The sequence below is a fragment of the Penicillium waksmanii genome, assembly GCF_028829765.1.
Source record: "Penicillium waksmanii strain IBT 27052 chromosome Unknown utg000008l:1.0-5622682.0:1.0-5626561.0, whole genome shotgun sequence".
Lineage (NCBI taxonomy): Eukaryota > Fungi > Ascomycota > Eurotiomycetes > Eurotiales > Aspergillaceae > Penicillium > Penicillium waksmanii.
In genome coordinates this window covers 4,677,260-4,700,622 of record NW_026643254.1, presented here as the reverse complement: position 1 = coordinate 4,700,622, position 23,363 = coordinate 4,677,260, and the positions used below count along the sequence as shown (strand labels likewise).

The 23,363-nt window shown below is 49.4% G+C and overlaps 7 protein-coding genes across 7 annotated transcripts; 4 read left to right on the top strand and 3 right to left on the bottom strand.

Annotated features, from left to right (window-relative positions):
• Window positions 1-18: 18 nt before the first annotated feature.
• Window positions 19-3,977, top strand: N7481_010121 (transcription factor domain-containing protein; the record flags this gene model as incomplete). The annotated part of the gene is made up of 11 exons (XM_057269340.1): window positions 19-415; window positions 486-988; window positions 1,437-1,465; window positions 1,523-1,651; window positions 1,722-1,978; window positions 2,044-2,552; window positions 2,613-2,737; window positions 2,788-2,863; window positions 2,918-3,002; window positions 3,065-3,436; window positions 3,496-3,977. The coding sequence occupies 11 exons, from the start codon at window positions 19-21 to the stop codon at window positions 3,975-3,977; spliced, it is 2,964 nt and encodes a 987-aa protein (XP_057120017.1).
• A 580-nt stretch (window positions 3,978-4,557) lies between these two features.
• Window positions 4,558-8,474, top strand: N7481_010120 (5-oxoprolinase; the record flags this gene model as incomplete). Its single annotated transcript, XM_057269339.1, has 2 exons — window positions 4,558-7,077; window positions 7,143-8,474. 2 exons carry the CDS (start codon window positions 4,558-4,560, stop codon window positions 8,472-8,474), a joined length of 3,852 nt encoding a protein of 1,283 aa, XP_057120016.1.
• Window positions 8,475-8,819: 345 nt separating this feature from the next.
• N7481_010119 (putative 5'-nucleotidase) lies at window positions 8,820-11,106 on the bottom strand (the record flags this gene model as incomplete). Its single annotated transcript, XM_057269338.1, has 4 exons — window positions 8,820-10,341; window positions 10,403-10,596; window positions 10,692-10,902; window positions 10,949-11,106. 4 exons carry the CDS (start codon window positions 11,104-11,106, stop codon window positions 8,820-8,822), a joined length of 2,085 nt encoding a protein of 694 aa, XP_057120015.1.
• Window positions 11,107-11,548: 442 nt separating this feature from the next.
• N7481_010118 (uncharacterized protein) lies at window positions 11,549-13,651 on the bottom strand (the record flags this gene model as incomplete). Its single annotated transcript, XM_057269337.1, has 3 exons — window positions 11,549-13,481; window positions 13,543-13,573; window positions 13,648-13,651. 3 exons carry the CDS (start codon window positions 13,649-13,651, stop codon window positions 11,549-11,551), a joined length of 1,968 nt encoding a protein of 655 aa, XP_057120014.1.
• A 3,934-nt stretch (window positions 13,652-17,585) lies between these two features.
• On the top strand, window positions 17,586-18,121 carry N7481_010117 (uncharacterized protein; the record flags this gene model as incomplete). The annotated part of the gene is made up of 2 exons (XM_057269336.1): window positions 17,586-17,975; window positions 18,047-18,121. 2 exons carry the CDS (start codon window positions 17,586-17,588, stop codon window positions 18,119-18,121), a joined length of 465 nt encoding a protein of 154 aa, XP_057120013.1.
• A 2,109-nt stretch (window positions 18,122-20,230) lies between these two features.
• On the top strand, window positions 20,231-20,603 carry N7481_010116 (uncharacterized protein; the record flags this gene model as incomplete). The annotated part of the gene is made up of 2 exons (XM_057269335.1): window positions 20,231-20,302; window positions 20,433-20,603. 2 exons carry the CDS (start codon window positions 20,231-20,233, stop codon window positions 20,601-20,603), a joined length of 243 nt encoding a protein of 80 aa, XP_057120012.1.
• A 447-nt stretch (window positions 20,604-21,050) lies between these two features.
• N7481_010115 (sugar porter family MFS transporter) lies at window positions 21,051-22,969 on the bottom strand (the record flags this gene model as incomplete). Its single annotated transcript, XM_057269334.1, has 6 exons — window positions 21,051-21,174; window positions 21,225-21,801; window positions 21,851-22,399; window positions 22,463-22,567; window positions 22,647-22,804; window positions 22,872-22,969. The coding sequence occupies 6 exons, from the start codon at window positions 22,967-22,969 to the stop codon at window positions 21,051-21,053; spliced, it is 1,611 nt and encodes a 536-aa protein (XP_057120011.1).
• Between the last annotated feature and the right edge of the window lie 394 nt (window positions 22,970-23,363).

Sequence of the window (23,363 nt, the reverse complement as noted above, 5' to 3'; positions counted from 1 at the left end):
GAACTACTTCTCTCTACCATGCCTACAAAGCCCACCTTCGACTCTCTTCCCCTTCACCCCGATGGCCCCCGAGGCAACGCCTGGGGTCTCTTTGGAGACAAGGATCAGATGGGTATGTTGAACCTGCTCACCCCGGAAAATACTGCGGCCGCAGCCAAGGAGATTGTCGAAGGAGTGCGCGTTTCCACCGATTGGCCGCTCAATAGTATGGCCACGCCGTGCTTTGGGCGGGCGCCATTTCAGCATACCATCAAGAACAAGGCCCCTCGCCCAGTAAATGATGATATCCTGGTCTTGAACACACAGAGTAGCTCTCAATGGGATGGCTTTCGGCACTTTGGGGCCAAGGATGGATCCTTTTACAATGGATGCTCTCAGCACGATATCGAGAGCTCGACTCGGAATGGAATCCACGGTAGGTGGGCCCTGGAGTTCTGGCCACGAGGAGAAAATTATCTAGCTAACATGAAATAAACTCTTGATAGTCTGGGCGGACAACGGCGGTATCGTCGGACGTGGAGTGTTGCTCGACTATGTGACATGGGCCGAGGCTAAGGGAAAGCCCGTCAACTGCTTCGAGGCCCAGTCAATCCCACTCGATGATCTGCTGGAGGTGGCGGCTAGTCAGAAGACAACCTTTCGCCCCGGTGACATCTTGTTCATCCGGACCGGCTGGACCCGTGCGTACGAGAAGCTCTCCCAGGCGGAGTGCGAGCAACTTGCCAACTACGCGGCACCTCCAGTGATCGGAGTCAAGTCATCGGAGGCCATTCTTCGCTGGATCTGGGAGAATGGGTTTGCCGCCGTTGCCGGTGACCAGCCTGCATTTGAGGCGTACCCATGCCAGAATTCCGACTTCTTCCTGCATGAGTGGCTGCTTGCAGGGTGGGGAGTGCCAATCGGCGAGCTCTTCGACTTGGAGCGACTCAGTCGGGAATGTCGTCAGCGTGGAAGATATACCTTTTTCTTCAGCAGTGTTCCAATAAAGGTGAGATGAGCATCAGACAATTGCTGGAACTGCTGGGATTCCCATTACCATTGATTTGTACTAACCAGATCAACAGGTCCCTGGGGGAGTGGCGAGCCCTCCGAACGGGGTAGCCATTTTCTGAGTGGCATGAGTGGCATCAGTGAAGCCTTCAACATGTCAATAATATCCCTTGTAAATACTCAATGAACTGGTCAGCATATGGTAACACATGGGAGTACCCTAGAGTAGTTGATATCACGTAGTCCCGCACCCCTGAGGCATCCCCGCGAAGTTCCATCGGACCGAAGATAAGAAAGTGTGGGGGAGCCTCGCGATAACAACTTCTCTTCCTCTCACCACCACACCTCCCCACCTTCACAACTTCTTCCCTCCACCACTTCCACAACCTCTTCCCCCCCGATTATGCTATGTCCTGGAAATGGTCCATGGAAAAGTCTCCAAAAAGGACCGTCAGGTTCATCGGTCCATGGTAGCGTAAGTGCGCCTCCTGCAATGAATGAGTTAACTAGCGATGATCTCATGCATGACCAGATGCAATCGATGTCGCAATCGCAAAACTCGATGCGCCGGTAGCCCACCTCTTCCTTGCGCTGCATGCCTTGATGTCGATCAGCCGTGTATCTATTCAGAGGCCGAGAAACGCGTCTCCATCACTGAGAGGTGAATTCCACTCTGTTAACCCTCTCAGGAACTATCGTAAAAAACTGCCTGCTGATACTCATACTCCCAGTTACTTTCGTCAATTGCAATCGCAGGTTCGCACACCCCGTACCCCCAATGGCGCGAATACCTATTCCTCGAAGACCCCGGACATCTCCAATACACCCGAAGAGCTCAAGGTTGGCTCTCCTCCCAGTCGACCGACCCCGTCGAGCGTGCCATCCACCGCTACTCGAGGTTCGGAAAGCGAGATCCTGCCGTTGGAGCGAGATGACTGGTGGTATAAGGGGACAGACAACCTGTTCTTGAATCGATCTGGAGAACATCGTATGCGCAACACCCACTTCACCATCCTCAGAGTCGGTCCCTTGCTGACAGGGTACCCTACCTAGACTTTGTGGGCGCATCATCGACCACCCATTTGGCTAAGCGTTTAAATCCGACATCATCGAACCTGGCTTGGGATGTGCGCCCGCTTTATGATGATCCGTCATCACTAAGACGACCGGTCGCGGGCGCTCTGCCCCAACTCCCACCCTTTGACTTTGCGAAGCGCCTATTCTGGGTACAATATGCCTATATCGGCACCATCTTCTCCCTGATCCATCCGAAAGAATTTGAAGAACGTCTTGATTTTGTCTACCACCAGCCGCCTGACTTCTCCCACCGGGAAACATGCCTCGTCTACTGCCAATCCCTTTTGGTTATTGCGTTCGGCTTGATGTATTCGGTCAACCAGTGGTCTGGCGATGATGGACCACCAGGATTCAAGTATTTCAAACATGCTCTGCGATTCTTGCCCGATATATACGAAGAGGGCTCGATCTTTTTCGTCGAGGTGCTGTGCTATGTAGCATATTATATGCAGAACCTCAACCGCAGAGACGCCGCTTTTCTCTATGTATGTCAGAAGCAATACCTGTTCCATCACAAGAGAGGCAAACTGAACTTAGATATCTAGATCGGACTCGCTCTCCGCATGGCTATTTCACTAGGTCTTCACCAAGAAGTGTCCGACCAAGACATTACCCCGACAGACCGCAATCGCCGACGGCGAGCTTGGTGGTCGGTTTATAGTCTGGACCGGTAGGCTGCCCCGAACTCCAGCGGAAGTCCTTAATTGATTTATTCAATAGAATCCTGTCGGTCAAATCCGGAAACCCCATCACCATCCACGACGAAGATATTGGAATCACCTGGCCGGCTGCATTGGTAAGTCGGGTCATACAGCTAGCCCAATGCCAAGCTCTAATGGCTTCTTCATAGGATGGGTCAACCTCAGACCCCTGGCCGGGAATTGTCTTAACTCACTACACACAGCTCTCTCGAATCTTGGGACGAATTGGTGAAGGTAGGCATTAGAATGATTGTATATCTTTCTCATGGTTCTCAGACTAACATTTAGTTGCACAGAGATTTATCGAAAGAAACCTCGCTCCGGGTCGAACCTCATCATGTCTGTTCAAAGTATGACAAATGACCTCTCCGGCTGGTTGCGACAAGTGCCCGATCGCCTTCGCATTGATTTTACTACCCTCGATAGTCCCATCAACCGAGAATCGGTTTCTATAAACTTGCATTTCTATTCATGCGTGAACATGACCGCCCGCCCGCTAGTGTTCTATGTCATCCAGCGAAGACTAGATGCTGGGATGCTGGGTGCTTCCGCTGAAGACTGGAAAGAAGGATTGGCTCCGAACACAGTCGCGGTCATCGATAGTTGCATCACCGCTGCCCGTGCCACCACGATGATCATGGATGCAGCCGCCAAACAAAACTTAGTCGGTAAGTGGCGAGGCTTTCTGTTTGAGATACATGTTCATACTGACTTTGTCACGTGGCAGCTACGTATGGCTATTTAGATGGCGAGTATATCTTCTCTGCGGCATTGTTGCTCGTCATGGTGAATGCAGCATTCCCGCATAATGAGACTAATGCGCGGTCAATGGAGACTGCTCTTACTCTGTTACGAAGTATGGCCGATCGCGGTAACGCCTACTTGGGTTCACGCCATTCCCTTCTTCTGGAATTACGGGCCTCGATCGGACCTAAACCCGCCGGAAACGATCTAGATGGTTCAAGTGTTGCGCTCGCTCTCCCACCGAGTCCCAACGGTGAACATGCGACCGGTACTACGACACTGGCAGATCCTGAGCCTCATCCCACCGTAGCGACGGAGGATTGGCAGTCCGACCTACCATCATTCCAGGACATTTCTTTCCAGTTTGATCTGAATGATGACCCGGCACTGTGGGAGGGGGCGTTGAATCAGATCGATATTGACATGGATACCGACTGGATCGAAAACACCCTGAAGCGTTTATAATATAGTACTCGTACTAGTAGTACTAAATATCTATTTTCTGTACAAAATATTAGAATATCTGCACTCTGTTCAATTTACTCATACCTAGCTACTAGTGGCATCCCATGTACTACATCATCCCACCATAATGGTATTTCCCATGGGACTTCCCATAGTTCCTATCTCAGATATGCCAGTGCGTTAACAATCCTCGATTCTCAGGTCAACAACGGGGGCTCGGCTACTCCCATGCTTCGGTAATTCAAGGTCTGCATTTTGGACAATTACCTCACATATCTCAAGCTGCGAGTATACTATTAGCTTCCCTCTTCATTTCTAAACTCTCTCTCCTCTCTACATACTATGCATACTGGTAGTACCGAATCTCCTCTCGTCGATCTCGGCCCGACGCTCCCGTTAGAGGTCACGTGTCGGCCCGATATCTCTTCTCGATGGTGAAATCCGGGGGGATTCCAGAGCAATCAGACTGTATAATAGAGGAAGGGTCTTATCTGGCATTTCTGATCTCCTCATTTTCATTTTCATTTTCATTCATTTCATACACATTTTCTATTTTATCCCGTTCACCCCTTCACTCACGATGGCTGACTCCGGGAAGATTACCATCTCGATCGACCGCGGGGGCACCTTCACTGATGTTCACGCCATTGTGCCTGGTCGTTCTGACATTATCTTGAAACTCCTCTCAGTTGACCCCGCTCATTATCAAGATGCTCCCACAGAGGGTATCCGTCAGATTCTGGAGCTCGCTACTGGCGAGTCACACCCTCGTGGCCAGCCACTAAAGCTCGACCGGATTGGGTGCCTTCGCATGGGCACAACAGTAGCAACCAATGCATTGCTAGAGCGCAAAGGTGCGCGATCGGTGCTTTTTACTACCAAGGGGTTTCGTGATCTACTTAAGATTGGCGATCAGTCTCGTCCGGCGATCTTTGACTTGACCATGGCACGCCCTGGCGTGCTTCCCGAAGAGGTCGTTGAAGTTAATGAGAGGGTGGTTCCTTGCCATCCTGCCGCAGATATTGACTGCTTCTCAGAGGCTCGTGTGGTGGAGGGCATCACTGGCGAGAAATTCCGTGTGGTGCAAGAAATGGATCTTGACCATGTGCGGTCGGAGTTACAGCGTCTCAAGGCGGCAGGCTACCAATCTCTCTCCGTGGCCCTAGTGCACTCGTTCGCCTACCCTGAACATGAACGCCAAATTGGGGAGATCGCACAGCAGATGGGATTCTCTGTCACACTATCCTCAAAATTGCAGCCTATGATCAAGATTGTACCTCGCGGCATGTCAGCTGCAGCCGACGCCTATCTCACGCCTGTCATCAAGACTTATATCGATTCAATATCCTCCAGTTTCGAGGGTGGTCTCGAAAAGCAAGAGCAATGTCGCTTTGAATTTATGCAATCAGATGGTGGATTGGTCGATTTCCGCAAATTTAGTGGACTAAAGGCCATTCTGTCTGGCCCCGCTGCTGGAGTCGTTGGTTTCGCTGCCACGAGCTGGGATTCTGTTGAGAAAACTCCAGTTATTGGTTTTGACATGGGCGGTACCTCCACCGATGTTTCTCGTTTTGATGGACACCTAGAGCATGTCTTTGGCTCCAAGGTGGCTGGAATCCTGATTCAATCACCCCAGCTCGATATCAACACCGTCGCTGCTGGTGGTGGGTCGATTCTCACCTGGCGCAATGGCCTCTTTTATGTCGGTCCCGAATCCGCCAGTGCTCATCCTGGCCCAGCTTGCTACCGCAAAGGAGGACCATTGACTGTGACGGATGCCAATCTGTTCTTGGGCCGGCTGCTCCCCGAGTATTTCCCTCACATCTTTGGACCTAACGAGGATCAGCCCCTTGACTTTGAAGTCACAGCACAAAAGTTCCACGATCTGACGCAAAAGGTCAATGTCGAACGTCGCCAGCGTTTCCAGTCAGAGTACACACCGGAGGATGTCGCGCTCGGTTTCCTCAAGGTCGCTGACGAGTCAATGGCCCGACCGATCCGCAACCTCACCGAAGCCCGTGGCTTTGAAACCGCCTCCCACCATTTGGCCTGCTTTGGTGGAGCGGGAGGTCAGCACGCCTGCTCGGTGGCTGATTCTTTGGGGATTTCTCGCATCATCGTCCATAAATATTCTTCGATCCTGTCGGCATATGGCTTGGCTTTGGCTGAGGTAGTGAAAGAATCTCAGGAGCCGGTCTCAACTGATTACCTCTCCTCGCATACTACTCTCCTCCAGCGCTTTGACAACATGGCATCTGAAGCAACAAAGGATATGGAATCACAAGGCTTCCCCTCTAACCAGGTCCGCCACGAACAATATTTGAACATGCGCTATGAAGGCTCCGACACTAGCTTGATGATTTTGCGCCCCGAGGAATCATCCGATTTTATGAGCGAATTCCGGGAACGCCACCGCCGAGAATTCAATTTCAACTCAGAGAGACCCGTTCTTGTCGATGATATCCGTGTGCGCACGATTGCTTCGACCCAAGTCCGCAAAGAGCGCAGTCCTCTACTGCAGATGAAGGAGACTGATATCCATGACGTGAAAACTGCTCCTGCTAATACGACTACTGCTTACTTCGATGGCTACTCCGAGCGTATCAAAACGCCGGTTTATCTTTTGGATCAACTCGAGAAGGGTTCCCGCATTACTGGTCCTGCAGTCATCATCGACAAGACCCAGACCATTGTTGTCGCCCCCAACGCAGTTGCGCAGCTCCTCGAAACCTGCATTGTCATTGACTTGCAGGACAAGGCGAAAGCTTCAACCACGGAAACCCAGGTGACTTCAGAGGTCGACCCCATCCGCCTCAGCATCTTTGGCCATAGATTCATGTCCATTGCGGAGCAGATGGGCCGGACTTTGCAAAAGACGTCCGTTTCCACAAATATCAAGGAGCGCCTGGACTTTTCATGTGCTCTCTTCTCGCCCGATGGTGGGCTAGTTGCCAATGCCCCTCATGTCCCGGTTCACCTGGGATCCATGCAGTTCGCAGTTCGTTACCAGCATGAGAAATGGCTGGGCAACCTGAAAGATGGTGATGTGCTTGTGGCTAACCATCCTACATGTGGCGGAACTCACTTGCCTGATATCACTGTAAGTTGCTTATGTCATGCATACTATATTACTATTATTTTATTTGTTACTAACATGCACCACAGGTTATCACCCCCGTCTTTGACAGACCTGGTGGAACTGAAATTATGTTCTACGTTGCTTCCCGTGGTCACCATGCCGACATTGGTGGAATTCTCCCGGGCTCAATGCCTCCCAAATCCACTGAGCTCTGGCAAGAGGGCGCTGCTATTGAAGGCGACAAAATTGTCAGCAACGGCGTCCTGGACGAGGCACGTCTTATTGAATTGTTGGTGACCAAGCCCGCACAATACCCCGGATGTTCAGGCGCGCGCTGCATTAGCGACAATCTGTCCGATCTGAAGGCCCAGATCGCCGCCAACACCCGCGGCATCAATCTTATCCAAACACTGTTCGCTGAATATGGAGTGGAGACCGTCCAAAAGTACATGTATGCCATCCAGGCAACCGCTGAAACAGCCGTGCGCAATCTCCTCAAGGGTCTATACCAGAAGTTTGGCGGGCAGCCCTTGGAAGCAGTGGATTATATGGATGATGGCACGCCCATCCGCCTTAAGGTTACCATCGATGGAAGCAATGGCTCAGCCATCTTCGACTTCGATGGCACTGGCCCTGAAGTATATGGTAGCTGGAATGCCCCGATTGCCATTACCCACTCGGCTATCATTTACTGCTTGCGTTGTATGATCAACGCAGATGTCCCACTGAACCAAGGATGCCTGGCCCCTATCAACATCCAAGTTCCCTCACCAAGCATCTTATCGCCAACCAGGACCGCCGCCGTTGTCGGAGGCAACGTGGTGACCTCGCAACGCATCACAGACGTGGTTTTCAAGGCCTTCCAAGCCTGCGCTGCTTCCCAGGGTTGTTGCAACAATCTTACCTTCGGCACAGACGCCAAGATCGACCCTTCTAGCGGCGAAGTGATCAAACCAGGATTCGGATACTACGAGACCATCGCAGGTGGAAGCGGTGCAGGACCAACCTGGAAGGGCGAATCAGGTATCCAAGTCCACATGACGAACACGCGAATCACAGACCCAGAGATTCTCGAGAAGCGCTATCCAACATTACTCCGGCAGTTCACTCTGCGCAAGGGATCCGGAGGCCAAGGCAAGAATCCTGGAGGCGAGGGTGTGATTCGCGAAATTGAGTTCCTCTCGCCGATTCAGTGCTCGATTCTTTCTGAAAGACGTGTGCACCGTCCTTACGGGCTCGAGGGTGGTGGCGATGCGCAGACTGGTCTGAACCAGTGGATAACCAAAGACGGAGAGACGGGCGAGGAACGGCGAATTAACATCGGCGGTAAGAATACCGTTGCTATGAAGACACATGATAGGATTGTCATTATGACTGCTGGTGGTGGTGGATGGGGAGCCGTTGAGGCTGCTGCTTAAAGCCACACGTTGTAGTTATAGCATGGATGGGATACTTGGACATAGACGATACATAACACGAAATTCATACAATGATAGATCTTCTTTCGAAGCACACGTCTTCTACAAGGGGATTAATTGAGTGTCCGAAAAGTGACATTGTAGCAAAAGACACCTGTCTATGCAAGGGGGGGCTATCTATTGTTCGTAAAAGAAGATGAAACAGACATGTTGAAATGGAAAGGGCGTTGTCATGAATCGTAGATGCCAGTAGACCTGGCCACCAGCGCAAATGCGAAAGAGACATGAAAAGGTTTAAGCGAGAAAGCACGAGCCAGAGAGTGTGAGCAAAGGGTGTTTACCAGGTTATGACCCCTCTATCACAATGCGGCCTTCCAGCTGCGGGGAGATACCAGACGTCCATGGGGGCGTAAATTCGCCCTCCCCATCGGTCATATTGAGGTAGTTGGGCTGGAGGCCAGCGTGTCGCATCCACTTGCGTACCACCCGCCGAGCCAACTGCAATCGATAGTCTTCGTCGGCTGAAGATCGTGCGGGTTGGGTCACATAGTTAATGCGTGAGCGAGGTGAGGTTAGAATGTCGGGATCATCGTCCGAGTCCGAGTCCATCTCGTCGCTATTGGTTCCACTGTCATTGGTACTGGCAGTGAGAGATGCAGCACCATGGTCAACCTCTTCAGGGAAGCGTCCATAGTAATGAATGGATCGAGAAGTTCGTTTCAGGGCTGGTCGCGAGTCAAAACGATGCACTGGTGCCTTTTCCGAGACCGGAGACACCGCTGCAGAGGGTGGCTTCAACCAGCCCTCACCGTGCAAATTGCGATGCACAGAGCCCCAGTGCCTATGCAGACTGGCACTCCAGCGTCCCCATTTACCGAGAACCTTCAAGCTCATAAAGTATTGGCGTAGAATGGTGCTGATCAAAACGCCGTTCTCTTCACAAACGAGTTCCTCGACCTCGCCTCCCTCGGATTTGACCAACAAAGACGAGAAACCGTCCTTGCCCCGGCCCATGTATCCGCGTGTTGCTAGGACATAGTTCTTCTGGAGGTCGATGGGTTTTCCACCGATGTGGGCAAATGTGATTCGCGATCCACTGGGCGCATCCGGTTTGAATCCGAACGAGATGTTGGACACTTGTGTGAACCGGCCTTCGAGTGCCGGCAGCTGACTGACACCATTCTCCAATGCCTCAAGCACTGCGTGACCTCTCGCACGCAACAGGACAACGGGGTCTTCAAAAGGGAAGCAGTTCAGCAGGTCTTTCAACCGAAGAACGCCCGGTGGATAGATTTGATCACCGCGGATGGTCCCGCCGGCCATCATAGCACAGTCCGCCGCATAGTAGAATCGCATCAAATCACAGACGAAGTTTCCCAAGTTCGATTCGCGTTGTCGCACCGTCGAGAAGCGGCCGTCTAGAGGGGTCACCGTATACCCCACGGGCTTTTCCAACTTCGCCATGAGGCTGGAAGTGAGCCGCTCGACAAGCGCGACCGTTGATGGATCCTCCGGGAGCGAACGAATAACATCTCGTCGGGTAATGGTGAAGTCCCAGCCTGGAGCTCCATCTGGTTTGCGGAATGCTTCGATGTAGCTTAGTTGTTTGAAGTCGGTCCCTGAGCGGAGGATATGGGTTCCATTGACCACGGAGTGGGCGTAGTAGTGATCATGGCCACCTAAGATGATATCAACCAATCCTGTGGGTAAATTGTTCGCTAATTTGTTATCGTTCGGCTCGCGTTGATGGGAGACGACGACGACCAGCTCTGCCCCTTGCTCTCGGAGTTGTGGCGCCAACATCTTGGCGGTTTCAGATGCGGATTTGTAAATCAGATCGGGAGGAAGGGAATTGATTGTCCCGAGCCTGGTCGCGGCGTTAGCTCCTGCAAAAATTGTATCTGCGAGGCAGTGGGACGGTGCCTGACCATTCCCTTTCACCGAGTCCAATCACACCAACCTTGATCCCATTCGACGAAGTCAGCATGCATGTTTTGCGGCAATTGGCGATGGGCACATCGTCTCCCAGGGCAGGGTCAAGAACATTGGCCAGTAACCAAGGGAAATGGCATTGGCCGGCCAAGTGCCGAAATTGTGCGACGCCAAAATCCAAATCGTGATTCTAATTGGGTTAGCAAATCCATAAATGTACAAACATCTGTAGGACTCCCATCCCATCACCGCCCGATATCCAATCGAACCGATTGCGTTACTCACACCAACACAAGCCACGTCCGTGCCCACTTTATTCAGAAATGGCACCATATGCTTCCCTTTTGTGACAGTACTTTCGAGGCTAGGGTTGAAGGCATCGCCGGAGAAAAAGGTGAGGGCATCGGGCTGGCCGGCAAAGCGCGGGTCGGAGCGGTAGAAGTTGACGAGAGATTGGAAGCGCGGGGTACCGCCAATGGGTTCGGCCGATCCAGACCTGAGGAGGAGGGACCAAGGAGTTAGCAATCACCCATATGGAGGACGTGAATTTGGAGACCGGGCGATCGGGGATCGGCGAGAGATAGGGCCCTTCATACTCAACGTGATACACATCATTGTAGTGGAGCAGCCGCAGATCCGGAACACGGGTACAATGCGAGTCGTACGTGACGGAGATACCGTCGCTTTCGAGGGGGGACATGGAAGTACAATGCGGGAGAGAGAAAAAGAAATTGAGAAGTGGCGAAGGTGGGAAGCTTGGGGAGGAGAGGAGAGGAGAGAAGTTTACGAGGGATGAAAGGAAGAAGAAAGAAGGCGGGGCAAATCCGGGGAAGCCACGCCAAGACTTGGCCAGTTGATGGAGATATCAAAAGAGGATATCAGGAAGTGTTCCATGACCGAGTGAGCGAGTCATCATCATTGAGATAGTACCATGGAATGGAAGAGAAAAGAAAACAAAACAAACAAAGAAAGATCCAACATGAATCGGAATGAAAATGGAAATGCAAGTGCAAATGTAAATTGAATGTGCTAATGCCCCGCGCCATGCAATGAGGTATCCTGAACAAATGAAAGAAGAAAAGAAAAAAGAAAAAGAGAAAAAAGGAGGAAAAGAAACATCCCTGAACTGCCAGCCTGCATGATCATAGCTTTTGCTCAGCGACTGTCCATCGCCGTCGCGCAGACGCCTCACGGTCCTCCAAGGAGGCTGCGCTGCCCCAAAGACCGCGTTGGGAGTTGGTTCGTCTGGGAAGTTGCTTGGTCCAGCCTGACCGATCAGCTGGAACAGGAACGGGAACAGGAACAGGAACAGGAACAGGGGTAGCAACAGGAACAGCAACAGGAACATCCGGAGTGGCTGAGTCTTGACTAGCGGGTCGGGGGTCGTTAAAATTGGGCACAAGGTCATCCGCATCATCATTACTCTCCCCCTCATTTCCAGTTGGTGAGGTGATGGAACTCCAGAGACCCGATGGTCCTCGCCTAGGACTCAATGTACGTGGAGCCATCAACCAAGTGCGAGGTTGTGATCCTCCGGCAGTTGTGGCCGAAGCTGATGTCGAGGTCGTGTTTGCAGTTGTAGTCGTCACCATCGAGGTCGAATGAGGTCGAATGGCGAGCGGGCCCTGCATCATGGAAGGACGAGAGCCGAGGCGATTGCGATAGGTGGGGACTGAAGGTGCCGACCGCGACGGTGGGGCCGAGGGAGACAACAAGGAGGTGAGTTTAGAGGGGTTCACCCCCGCGCGCAGATGGTCCGTCGACGCCACCAGTTGAAGTGCATATTCCTGGGCCACTGAACGACCCTCGTGACGACTGGGAGGGTTGGCCAGTCGGTCCGAGTTGGGCGTACTGCTGTTGAGCCGGTCTTGTCGTACCGCCATGGTCAGAGAAGCCGTGTTGATATCGAGCAAGGCCGAATGACCGGCAATTGAGCTGATCAAGGCATTGCAGTCAGCCCCGTGGGTGATGATGATCAGCACCGTCTGGGCATTTCGATTCTTGCGTGTAAAGCCATGAGAAGTTGCCCGAGATAGCTCCATGGGGGAATTTTTGGGTTGTCGGTACCAGTCGACCATCTGTCGAAATCCGTTACGCACTCGATCATGCATGCTGCTCCATTCCTCGCCGTAATCGCCACCAGTACCCCAGAACGGCGCCCGCATGCTATCCCACATATAATCAACCTTTGTGCAAGCGTCCCGCGCATGGGCCACGTATCCAGCTGGAATTGGATCCGAGGGGGAAACAGCATAGCTCGGCGTCGGCGGCACATAGGCAGAATCCGCAATAGCTGGTAGATCCGTGTACAACCGACCTAACCTTTTCGATACGCCGTTGGGCTTAGTAGGATTCTGTAGACTGTCGCTATTGGCCCTTTGTCGCGACCCCGATGACCCTAGGATGGCCGAGGACCCTAGTGATTGTAGGTGGTGCTCATCATTCTCGTTAGGGGATGGTGGATCGGACTGGCTACCCCAGCCACCAGGGAAGTGGCCCGACAAGGCTCTGGTTCCCTCTCTCGGTGTGAAGATAATATCGCCACGACGAAGTAACTCTGCTTTCGCTAAAGCCACCATTCGGTCCGAGGCTGGAGGCGGGGTGATTTGATCAAAGTAGTCGGGTGACAGCCATTCGCCTAAAAAGGCGTCGACGCGGAGTAAGGTCCGAGGGTCGGAAGCGGTAGTTTCCATCATCGGCAGAGGTGCGGCACTAAGGTCATCTTCTGCCTCGGAGCCCGATCGAAACTGATTGATACCTGCACCAACAGCTATTGAAGTTTGGAGACACCGTAGGAATGGGGAGGTATGGATGACGACATTGTATCGATCGTAGAGGTCGGATTCTGATTCCGCGGAAGAGGGTTGGAGTTGCGCCGGGAGGTCTGGCACCGGGGGTGGACCCGGTCGGTTTTCTGGACCTGTTCCTGTATATTCAGAGGCTTGTAAAAGACTTGCGATGCGAACACCGAGGGCCCGAGCCTGGAGCCAGCCGCCGTACGAGAGAGGAGGATCGTAGGGAGTTGGAGAGGTTAAATGCCAATCCTTATCTGCGGCATCGAGGCGCGCTCCATGTCTAGAAAGAGGCGAGTTTAGCGATTTCGAAATTCTTGAATAGTTGTAGTCTCCCCACATACCTGGCAATAAAGACAATGGGCGGCGATTCAGCTGTCGACTGATGTGAAGGAGGTGGGGGGGGGGAGTTAGACAGAGAGGAGACAGCTTGGGGAAAGCCGCCTCACCCATCTTGAGAGATCGATCTCAGGTCAAGGGTAAAGACCTCGAGTAGTATTTTATTAGAAGGACATGCCCGGCACGATGTAGCAAAAGGGCCGGAACAAAGAGATCAAGTCGAAGCACAAGCACAAGCAAAAGCAAAAGTTGGAGACGCGCAAAAAAAGGCAAAAGTAAAAGCGGCCGCGCATGTGATGCTGCTTAAGTAAGCCTGCCCTAACTTGCAATCAGTGAATCAATGAATCAATAAATCAATAAATCAGTGGAATGCCAGTAGTACTGGTCTCCCCGATAAATGGAATTTCTGAATGATGCGACTCCGTATAATTCTCAATCAAATTATTCTGTCACATGGCGGACATTCCCCACCTGACTGGACAGCAGAACCTTCATGCTACAATGACGTGGGGCTATTTCACGGACTAAGACTGAGTAGTACGAGTAGTATGAGTAGTATGAGTAGTAGTATGTACATACTAGTTATTTATTTACTACGAGTAGTTATTCAAGTTTGGCTACTACTCTTTTAACCAGCAGGGCAGGAGGCCCCGAGATAGGCGGCACCTATATCATTATGGCTACTTATAGTACATAAATTCTAACTACATACCTAGGCATAACTAGCTACTAGTAATAGTTACTAGTAGCTTTGGGTAAAGCCCCAAGAACCCCACCACTTCACAATTACTCGACTAATGCAACTCCGAAATACTTCCGACCTAAGCCCTCATTTGAGTGACACCACATAATCTCGCTGGATCCGTTTCCGCGAATCTTTCCATTCGCGTAGCCACTAAGAAACAGGCATCCCTTTAGTACCAATCGAACCAGCCATTCTAGCCTTGGAATATCTGACTAAACTAAGTTGCCCAAGCCCAATTCTAATGTCGGCTCCACAGCCGCCAGGTTTGTCAAGAACAAGGGCCTCTCCAATACCACTCGTATGTGCACCTACATGACCATGGACTGTTGAACTCTGTTGAACTTACTCAACTCCAACCGGGACGAAAGCTTCGGGGATGACTTGTCCTTTATTTCTATCAAACTCTCTGAAGTAGAAGAAAGAATTGCGATTGCGAGAATTGCCAAAACGATTGTCCGAGCATAAATGCACTGAATGCAAATCCTCGTCATCAAGAAATCCCCAGTTTCCCCTCTCCACTTATTTTCCCAGAAACCTCCACTTCGGGTAATAGCACTTCACTGCTTAGTTGGGGACGCAGCATCTATCGTCGTCTGTCCAAGGCCAGTGGGACTCGGAGCAACCACTATCCCAAAACACGCTGTGCGTGTTGGCTGGACAGTCACTTTCCCCACCGGCGTAGCAGCTGCCACCTTGGGACTGACAAGAGACCGCATAGCCTTGAGTGGCCAGGCTAGGAGCTTTATCAGCATTGGCATCTCAAGATATTTTGAGGGGGGAGGTCTACCCGAAGACGGCTAAAACAACTGGAATAAAGGCCTTCATGATGGAATTTGCTGTTGTGAAGATTGATGAAACTTCAAAAAGACTCTTTGAAAAAAGTGCGTTGTTTGTGAAGATGCTCAATCGGAATTTGTAATGCTGTAGCTGAAGAACTCCCAGAACTGGGATGAGCAATGCCTTTAAATAGTTTTGTGAATCCGGACTATGGAGTATGTAGAAATTCGTATCTTAAAATAGTGATCTCCGGGCGCGAACAGCTGCGTTTTGAGTGAGGCGCCCTCGTATTGAGAAGATCAGAGCTGCAGCAATATCTGGTTGTTCCTAAATCGCCAATCATACAGCGCATGGCGTGTCGATCATTGCGGCTGCAAGATCTTCAATCAAATCATGAAGCCACCCCTTGGTTCATCAGTTGATAGGATTGCATGTAGTTAGTCGCATTCCAACTCGTATCTGGATGCCTAGCCATGCCTTCGCATACGGATCACAGTCGGAAATATGGATTGATGGAGGCAACAACCAAAGCAATTTCCCACGAGGCTGCGTGATCCTTAGGCTTTTTAGCCCAATCAAATGGTAAAGCAAAGATCAGAATCAATTATGCCAAGCTTAATACGAAGTCCAACACAATTAGGGTTTTGGAGTCGCATTTCCCCGTAACCGATTCAAGATAGTCGCTGTGAATTTGCAGTGCAACCTGATTGCAAATGTGAATAAGCAAGGCTTGTAGAATGTTATTAAATACGAGGTACCACCGGGGTTTGGGGACTTATTCCCTAGCTGTACCTGTTGGACTGGTTAAGCATTTCTGTCTCTACGGTGTTAGTCTGTATGCTGCTGTTTGAGAGACCAGTAGGGAATTCCATAATACAAAAACATCTACTAACAAATGATATAAAGGTAGCCTCAATACGTAGAAATCAATGTTTTTAGCAATAGGTATTATGAAACCTAGACTCGAAGTTCATCTTTATTCGTATGAAACTGGCATCTTTAACTATAACGGGGTGCAGTATCACCCAACCATAGCGCATGAATACGAGGCGTGGATACGAGGATCGATCGCTGTTGCATGCATGAACAAACGCCGATCGTTGATTCAGCTTCGTATAGAATGCCGATCCCAGAATTACTTTTATTGTAATAACCCAACCCCTCAGGAAATTCTAGATATACCCACATATTGGCATTAAAGGCCGCGAGGGTGCGTGTCGAATAGCATGGGATCAACCCAAAGAATTCTGTTGTCACCTGCGGTTCTGAAATGTGACTCGTAGATTTCCATTTAGAGTAGACGATAACGTCAATATCTTATGGCAAGCAATGGGGCTGCCTTCATCTGTGGAAGGCTACATGTTGCATATAGCTAGTGCTCGGTTTTCTTCATTGATCAAGTCATCTTGCCTTTCATTTCGGTATTGAAAGGTTTCCGCATTTGTGAAAAAGGCAAAGCGCTAGGGCCGACCTCACTCCGCCATGCGAGACCAGTCCTGTATAGGCAACAGTGTATGATTTTATCTATTCAAAGGCCATTGAAAAATGAGTTTGAGTTTGACTATAAGTCTTCCTATCATTAGATAGTCCACATAGTTGTGGATCTAGTCAATCTACCATCATTTCTCTTTGTCAGACCTATTCAAGTTCTTCGCCAGCGGTTTCACATTGCCTACAATAGTTGTGGCAGATTTGCGCACTCTTAGTAATAATACACTAGTACTTACTCTTAGTTAGTGTTAGAATCAATAACTCGTTTGCGGATATTTACTTGATGTGATCCAAAGCCGAAGTAACGAGAAATAATATCTGCCTGTCAAAGAAATTCATCGAAGATCGGATAATCCTTTCAATAAACCCTCAGCCACCTCCCAGAAGGATCAAAGCCTCGAAATACAATTCAAAGGGCTCTTTGGCCTTCTCGAGCCAATCAGCCAAAATCTTCCGTTCTTCTTTGAGCTTAATACTCTTACTGTTAAATGAAAGTTTTCCTTAAATAAATCTTTGCCAGGGGCAACTTCCAGAACTTTCACACATCGAGATTTCACCATAACTTAGAAAGGATCACTCTCCGGGCTTCCATCTACTAGTATATTTGACTGAATTGCAGAGCAAAGTGTTAATATACATTCAGTGGAAACATGGCTGACCACCGCGCCAGCAATGGATCTAAAAAGGAGGGCCGCGCCAGTAACTTGAATGGGTCAATAAATAAGGGCAAGGAAGTTAAGAAAGGAAAATGTCGCAAAAGAGACAGAGTACAGACTGCTCTACGCGGCCTGATAAGAAAAAGAAAAACAGACGAGCCTGAAGAATAAGAGATACGCAAATTCAGAAAGGCTGATGATGAGATCCCTCCACTTAAACCCCAAATTCTAACCCAGGGACCGTGATTAGAAGACGTGAAAATGCACCTGGAGATTGGGACCCCAATGACACAGATGTACATGAAGAGTAAGATACTATCATCCTTGTATCTATTCGAGTCTGCGTCACTAACCACCCCAAATCAGCGATATCGAAGCCATGATTCAAAGATGTAACGACAGGATACGCGATGGAATTATGCCCCAGTGGTGGGAAGAGAAGCTAGAACAATATGAAAAGCGGAAGAAGGATTACGAGAACTTGATGGGTAGCGAGCCCGCGGGGCTTAGTTTCGAGGTGGTTATACGCCTGAAAAGACTGGAGACGGTGAAAAGTAGTTTGCTCCAAGCCGATGACAAGTACAACGCAATTCCGAACATTGACGCCATCATGAAAGATTACCGCGCAGGTGGCTATGTGTGGGACTATGGTAAAGTTACATATTGGTCGAATGGCAAGTTCCTCTGTGGCCCGAAGGAATTTGATGTCGACGAATTTCTCTTGTTGCATTCAGAGCATGATGGTCCAAAGGGATTCTGGGCAGAAATTGTGAGGGCTCCATCTAATTAATTTCTCTACCCGATGTCGAATTGAGCACTAAATGCTGTTCGGTTTTATAGCATGATAATCCCGGGGACTTTTCCGCATCGCCAGCTATTGGTCATACGCTTCCGCAGGGAAATGACCCGGCTTGATACTGTTCAGTATGTTCTGCTCCTGGGTATTTTTCCAATTTCTTTCATTATTTGAATCCTCGAAGATTTGAGTGCTCATGATTTTGATATAGTACATGTTGCAATTTAAACGTCCAGGATCTATCGGTACTGCAAGCACAGCCATAGGAATCAATCTATCAGTCATTGAAGATACAGGAGCTGAAGTTTTAATGATATACGAGGACGACTTGGCTTTAATATCTGAAAACGAGCGGGGGGTTATACCAATGTTGAACCAGTCGATGATTCGAGGAATAAACAATATGCGTAGTCGAAGTTATACCGTCATGTTAGAAGTCGCATATGTTGTGCCCCCAAACACCGTGGCAACAGAGTTTGCTAGATGGCCTGTACATGTTATGGAGGGAGCGCGCCGCGGAAAAGAAAGAATCGGGGGGGCCATACTTACGGCGCATGTTTTACGTTGGATCAGCGCCTCAGAGGCCGTATCGGCTGGGTATCGCAAGTAATGCTGGTAAACTAGCTGAAATTTTGCCAACCCGAAATCAAGCCAATACAACAGCCGACGAGCTGAGAATTCCATTGATGAATACAAGAACTGGGTGGCGTGGTCTGCCTGAATGGGCAATGAATCGAGACACTTTATACTTCGCCAATCCTCATTTCCCGGGACCCCTGCACGCACCACTGCCAGGAGGAAGAGGTCCACGTCCGGGAGAAGCAGGAGCAGCCGGAGGAGGAGGAGGAGGAGGAGGAGGAGGAGGAGGAGGAGGAGGAGGAGGAGGAGGAGGGGCTTGAGGAGTTGGAAATCATCTCAGACTTTTACACTCATACTTTTGCACTACTGCTCTTCATTGATTGCTTTATCGTAATTGCTTTATAGTTATGCTACATTTTCAATTGTTGTTTGTGAATCAGTTCAATGATTCTAATGGCCTCGAAACGATACTGGGATATTTCCTTTTTAAACAATTTATGAAACCATTCATCATAGGCGGGTTTTATCTGCTGTGTCGAGTGATGTGGTAGTTTTGCCTTCCTCCTGGTATCATAACCTTCTTCATAGCTGACGACATTCGCGACCGCTTTCCTTGAACTCACTATTGAGCACAGGCCTCCTTCGTCAGTCTGATCACCTTGCGAAGAATGTGTGCATGTCAACTGGAATTATTACCTCGTCATCTTCTCACCTATTGCATGGTATAGATAGTTTAATTCTTTCCAGGGTCTTGCTATTTCCGCGATTTTGATGCGTCATTAAGGACTGACTACCGGGTTACTTTTTGCCACAACGGTATGCCCTTGCCCTATACACAGTACAGAACGCATGTAAGTCATGCAGGAAGCATCAAGATATCTAACTACCATATGGCTCTCAGCATGGCCACATGATCGAATAAGCTGAGCTTCACGATGCTGTCTAGTACTAGTATGTGTTTGATGCTCATCACCTACATGAGCTACTACTAGTAGTATAGTCAAGGGCGGAAGAGCTTCCAGAACAGACATGATACCTAACTAAATTTCCCCTTCTTGGTACCATTCTCGGCGAGGGTGCACGGAAATAGACTCAAAATTATAAGACTAAATTCTTATATTAGTTTGGAATAATTCTGGTACCTTTCCAATTCACTCTTTACTAGTAGGTGACTTAGTTAGTACTCCTTGCTACCCATACGGGTCAAGAAGCATCAGCGACTTCCAGTGGAATGTATGTGTGTCACCGAGTATGTAGTGACTGGCACCCCGCATTCCACTGACATCACCATGGCCTCAATGGGCACTAGAAACTCATGCGGACTGCATCTATCGTAGCTGGCGAGCCTGGTCTCTGCATCTATGTAGAAACTAGGGAAAATTTCATTGGTGCTTCCCTATGTACACAAGGCAATTACTTCTCACCTTGACACGTAGGTAGGTATGCAAGAGATGATGCAATGTAGATATGTCTTTTCCGGTATGAGATGGAAATATAAAAGGGCGTTCAAAGGCCTAGTAGAGGCTCCATCACAGGATACTAGTAGCATTCGGCAACTACTAACAACTTGACCTGCCATCAACACAGAGTATACTTCTATTTTCGACAACCCGCAAGACCAAGCCCCGACAAACTAATAGAAACACAAAATGCGCTTTCACATTATTTATGCCAGTTTTGCGGCCGCGGCACTTGCCATGCCTCATGGAGGGAACCAAGAGGTGAGATTAAAAATCACCCGAATGCCATGACAGAACTAACATGATTTCGCAGCACCACCATGCAGTAAATAATTCCCCTCGAGCTCCCATATTTATACCACTCTCGGATTATTCTAACAGTATTATTCAGAACATGGAGCAACCCTCTAGCTCGTCCATGTCCATGTCATCTATGACAATGTCAATGAAGCGATCCACCCCGACGGCCGAGGCCACTCCAACCTCCTCTGCCTCGATGCGAGTTGCAAAACCTACCGATAAACCAACGAATGCTCAGGATTCAATGATGATGATGATGTGAGTAATTAAGAACTTTCCCTTAGAAATGAGTGATTAATAATGGCATGATTAGGTTTTAATGTTTAGCTCATGACGGAAAGATGATTGAGGTAGTGTTGAGAAATGGATGATTATCACTTCTTAGCTACCCACTATCTTGTACTTTGAGAACCTATCTGTGTGTTTATTTGATCTTAATGTTATCATTTTCTTGCAGCCTCGAGAACGTAATCGCTAGTAATGGCCTCCAGAAAATTCTTGTGGTCATTGTCTTCTGAGGTTAGTGTGTCTACTGATCAATTAGAATCGTTGTTTTTATGTTCCAGGTAGGTTTCAATATGATAAATTCCATTGGCAGTGTATGAGCCTAGTTACTATACAATTTCTTTTTTTTTTTTTTTTTTTCTTTGCAAATTTGTGGGGTCACACCAGAGCCACACGACCAATCCCAAGAGCACAAGAGACGTCTTCAAACTTCTTCATGATGTTCTGTCTGGCCGGATTTGGCTGAATTGACAACTGTAACTGCTGCAAGTTGCGCTTTGGTAACACGTGTGTGAGGAATACCACGATGTCCGGGTTGATTATAGCCACTAAAAGTGTTGTTAGTGGGAGTCTGATATACGAGTTGTTCAAAACATACAAGATCATATCCATTTGCTCGATGGTCAAGCCCTTGGTCTCCGGGAGGAAGAAGAATGCCCAGATTGTTGCGATAATGAGAATACTCGCGAAAAAGAACCATGTCCCATATCCAAAGGATTTGAAAATGTATGGTAGGCACTTGCTGATGATGAATTGAGTGAGCCACTGGACAAGAGCGGCCCAGGTACCAGAGAAATTTCGTAGTGCCCCAGGGAAGATTTCGGCTGAAACAATCCATGGAATACCATTCAGGCCAAATGACCAGAATACAGCATATACCATAATCATTGCCGTCGCTGCTTGTCCACCACGGGTCGTGGAGTCTGACAGGGCATCTCCGGCTTTGATGGCTGCCGCAGGATTGGCGACCTTCACGTAGGCACCAATATACCATAAGCAGAGAGAGCAAACCACAGAGGATACTATGACCGGCCGGCGGCGACCAATACTGTCAATCAGAAAGATGTAGAAAATGAGCGATGCTACTGCTTTCACCAATCCGTAGATTCCAGTGTAGAGCGATGTATCCTTGATTCCAATGGACGTGAACAGAGTAGGGGAGTAGTAATTGATTGCTGCATGACAATTAGCAACTGTTCAACATTTTGAATGAGCTATACATACCTGCGGCACCAGCAAAATTTTGCAGAGCAAAGGAACAGAAAACGAGGAAGACGCGATTCCGCATGCCTCGTCGAGAAAATTCGTCCATCGCGCCCCGGAAGAATGCCCAAGATCCGGTCCCGTACTTGCTAGCGACACTTGCCTCTTCATTCAAACGATTCTGAATGAGACGAACTTCCTGTTGGAGATATTCGTGCTCGATCGGAAGTTTGCGCAATGTTTCCAATGCTTGATGCGCCTCGGCATGGCGTTCTTTGCGCATGAGCCAAAGGGGGGACTCGTGAAGAAAGAAGCCACCAACGAGAAGGATACAGCCTGGGATAAGCTGTACGGCCATAGGAACTCTCCAGCTGGTGGAGCTCGTGGCCGACATGTTTTGTGTGATACCATAATTGATCCAAAAACCAATCAGGGAGCCGATCTGATAGGCGCATTCGAAGAATCCTGTCAAAATACCGCGGATCGAGGGAATCGACAATTCAGCGATGTAGCTAGGCACTGTTGCAGTTATTGCACCGCATCCAACTCCAGTCAAAACGCGGCCAGCATCTGGGAGGTAGATATCTCATCAGTATCTTATGCATGTACCAATCAATGGGGGATGAAACTTACAAATTAGGCCAAGTTGATGAGAAGCAGCGGTCATCAGCACTGCTCCAATGATAAAAATGAAAACATTGATCTGCAGAGCCCATTTTCGACCTAGTCGTTCCGTGACTGCATTGTGTTAGCGATCCGACATTACTAGTATTTCGATGTCATGAACGGATATGACGACTTGAGAGATGAGACTGACAGAAAAAGCAAAAGATCGCCCCAAAGAAAGCTCCCGCTTGGAAGACAGAGGTGATGTTACTTGAGATTGCGCTGCTGTTCGCGGCTGTAATACCAAAGTCTGTGAGGAAACTTTCGCGCGAGATGGTAGTGCCAACAAATGCCGAATCGTAACCAAAGCTGATTGATTGATAGTTTCGTGTCAGCGGAGAGAACACCGAGAGGTTCACCAGGAACAGGCGCTTACAGCAAAGAACCGGTGGCAATGACCATAGCCTCAATGTACAAGCGCCAATTGTACACTTCCTTCGGCGTGGGCCGATCTTCCACAGCTCGGAAGACCATCGTTCGTCACCGCTATACTCAGCTGCTTGGGAGGAAAATTCAAAGACCGATCAATTGCCGATCAGATGGAAAAATAGGTTACCGAGTGGCACCACGAGCGATATTTTAAGGTGTCCCTTGCAGTGATCTTCTCGGCCGTGTCGGGGAACCGCACCTTAAAGACCCCCAGGACGGCGTGTCTGGGGTATCTCGTGGGCAGCTGGCGTGACTCTGGAGGCGGGGCCCCGGAGTCAGATCGTCGGTTTTTTGCCCGGTAAAGAACAAAGCCGAAGCATGCTTGGAGTTTAGATGGATTTCCCACCAATCATGGGGGACCGACAAGATGACCGAGACCAGCAAGTGGCCGATCGGCTTGAATCCCGAACGGGCGATAGCCGACGGGGGAGGAAGTGGA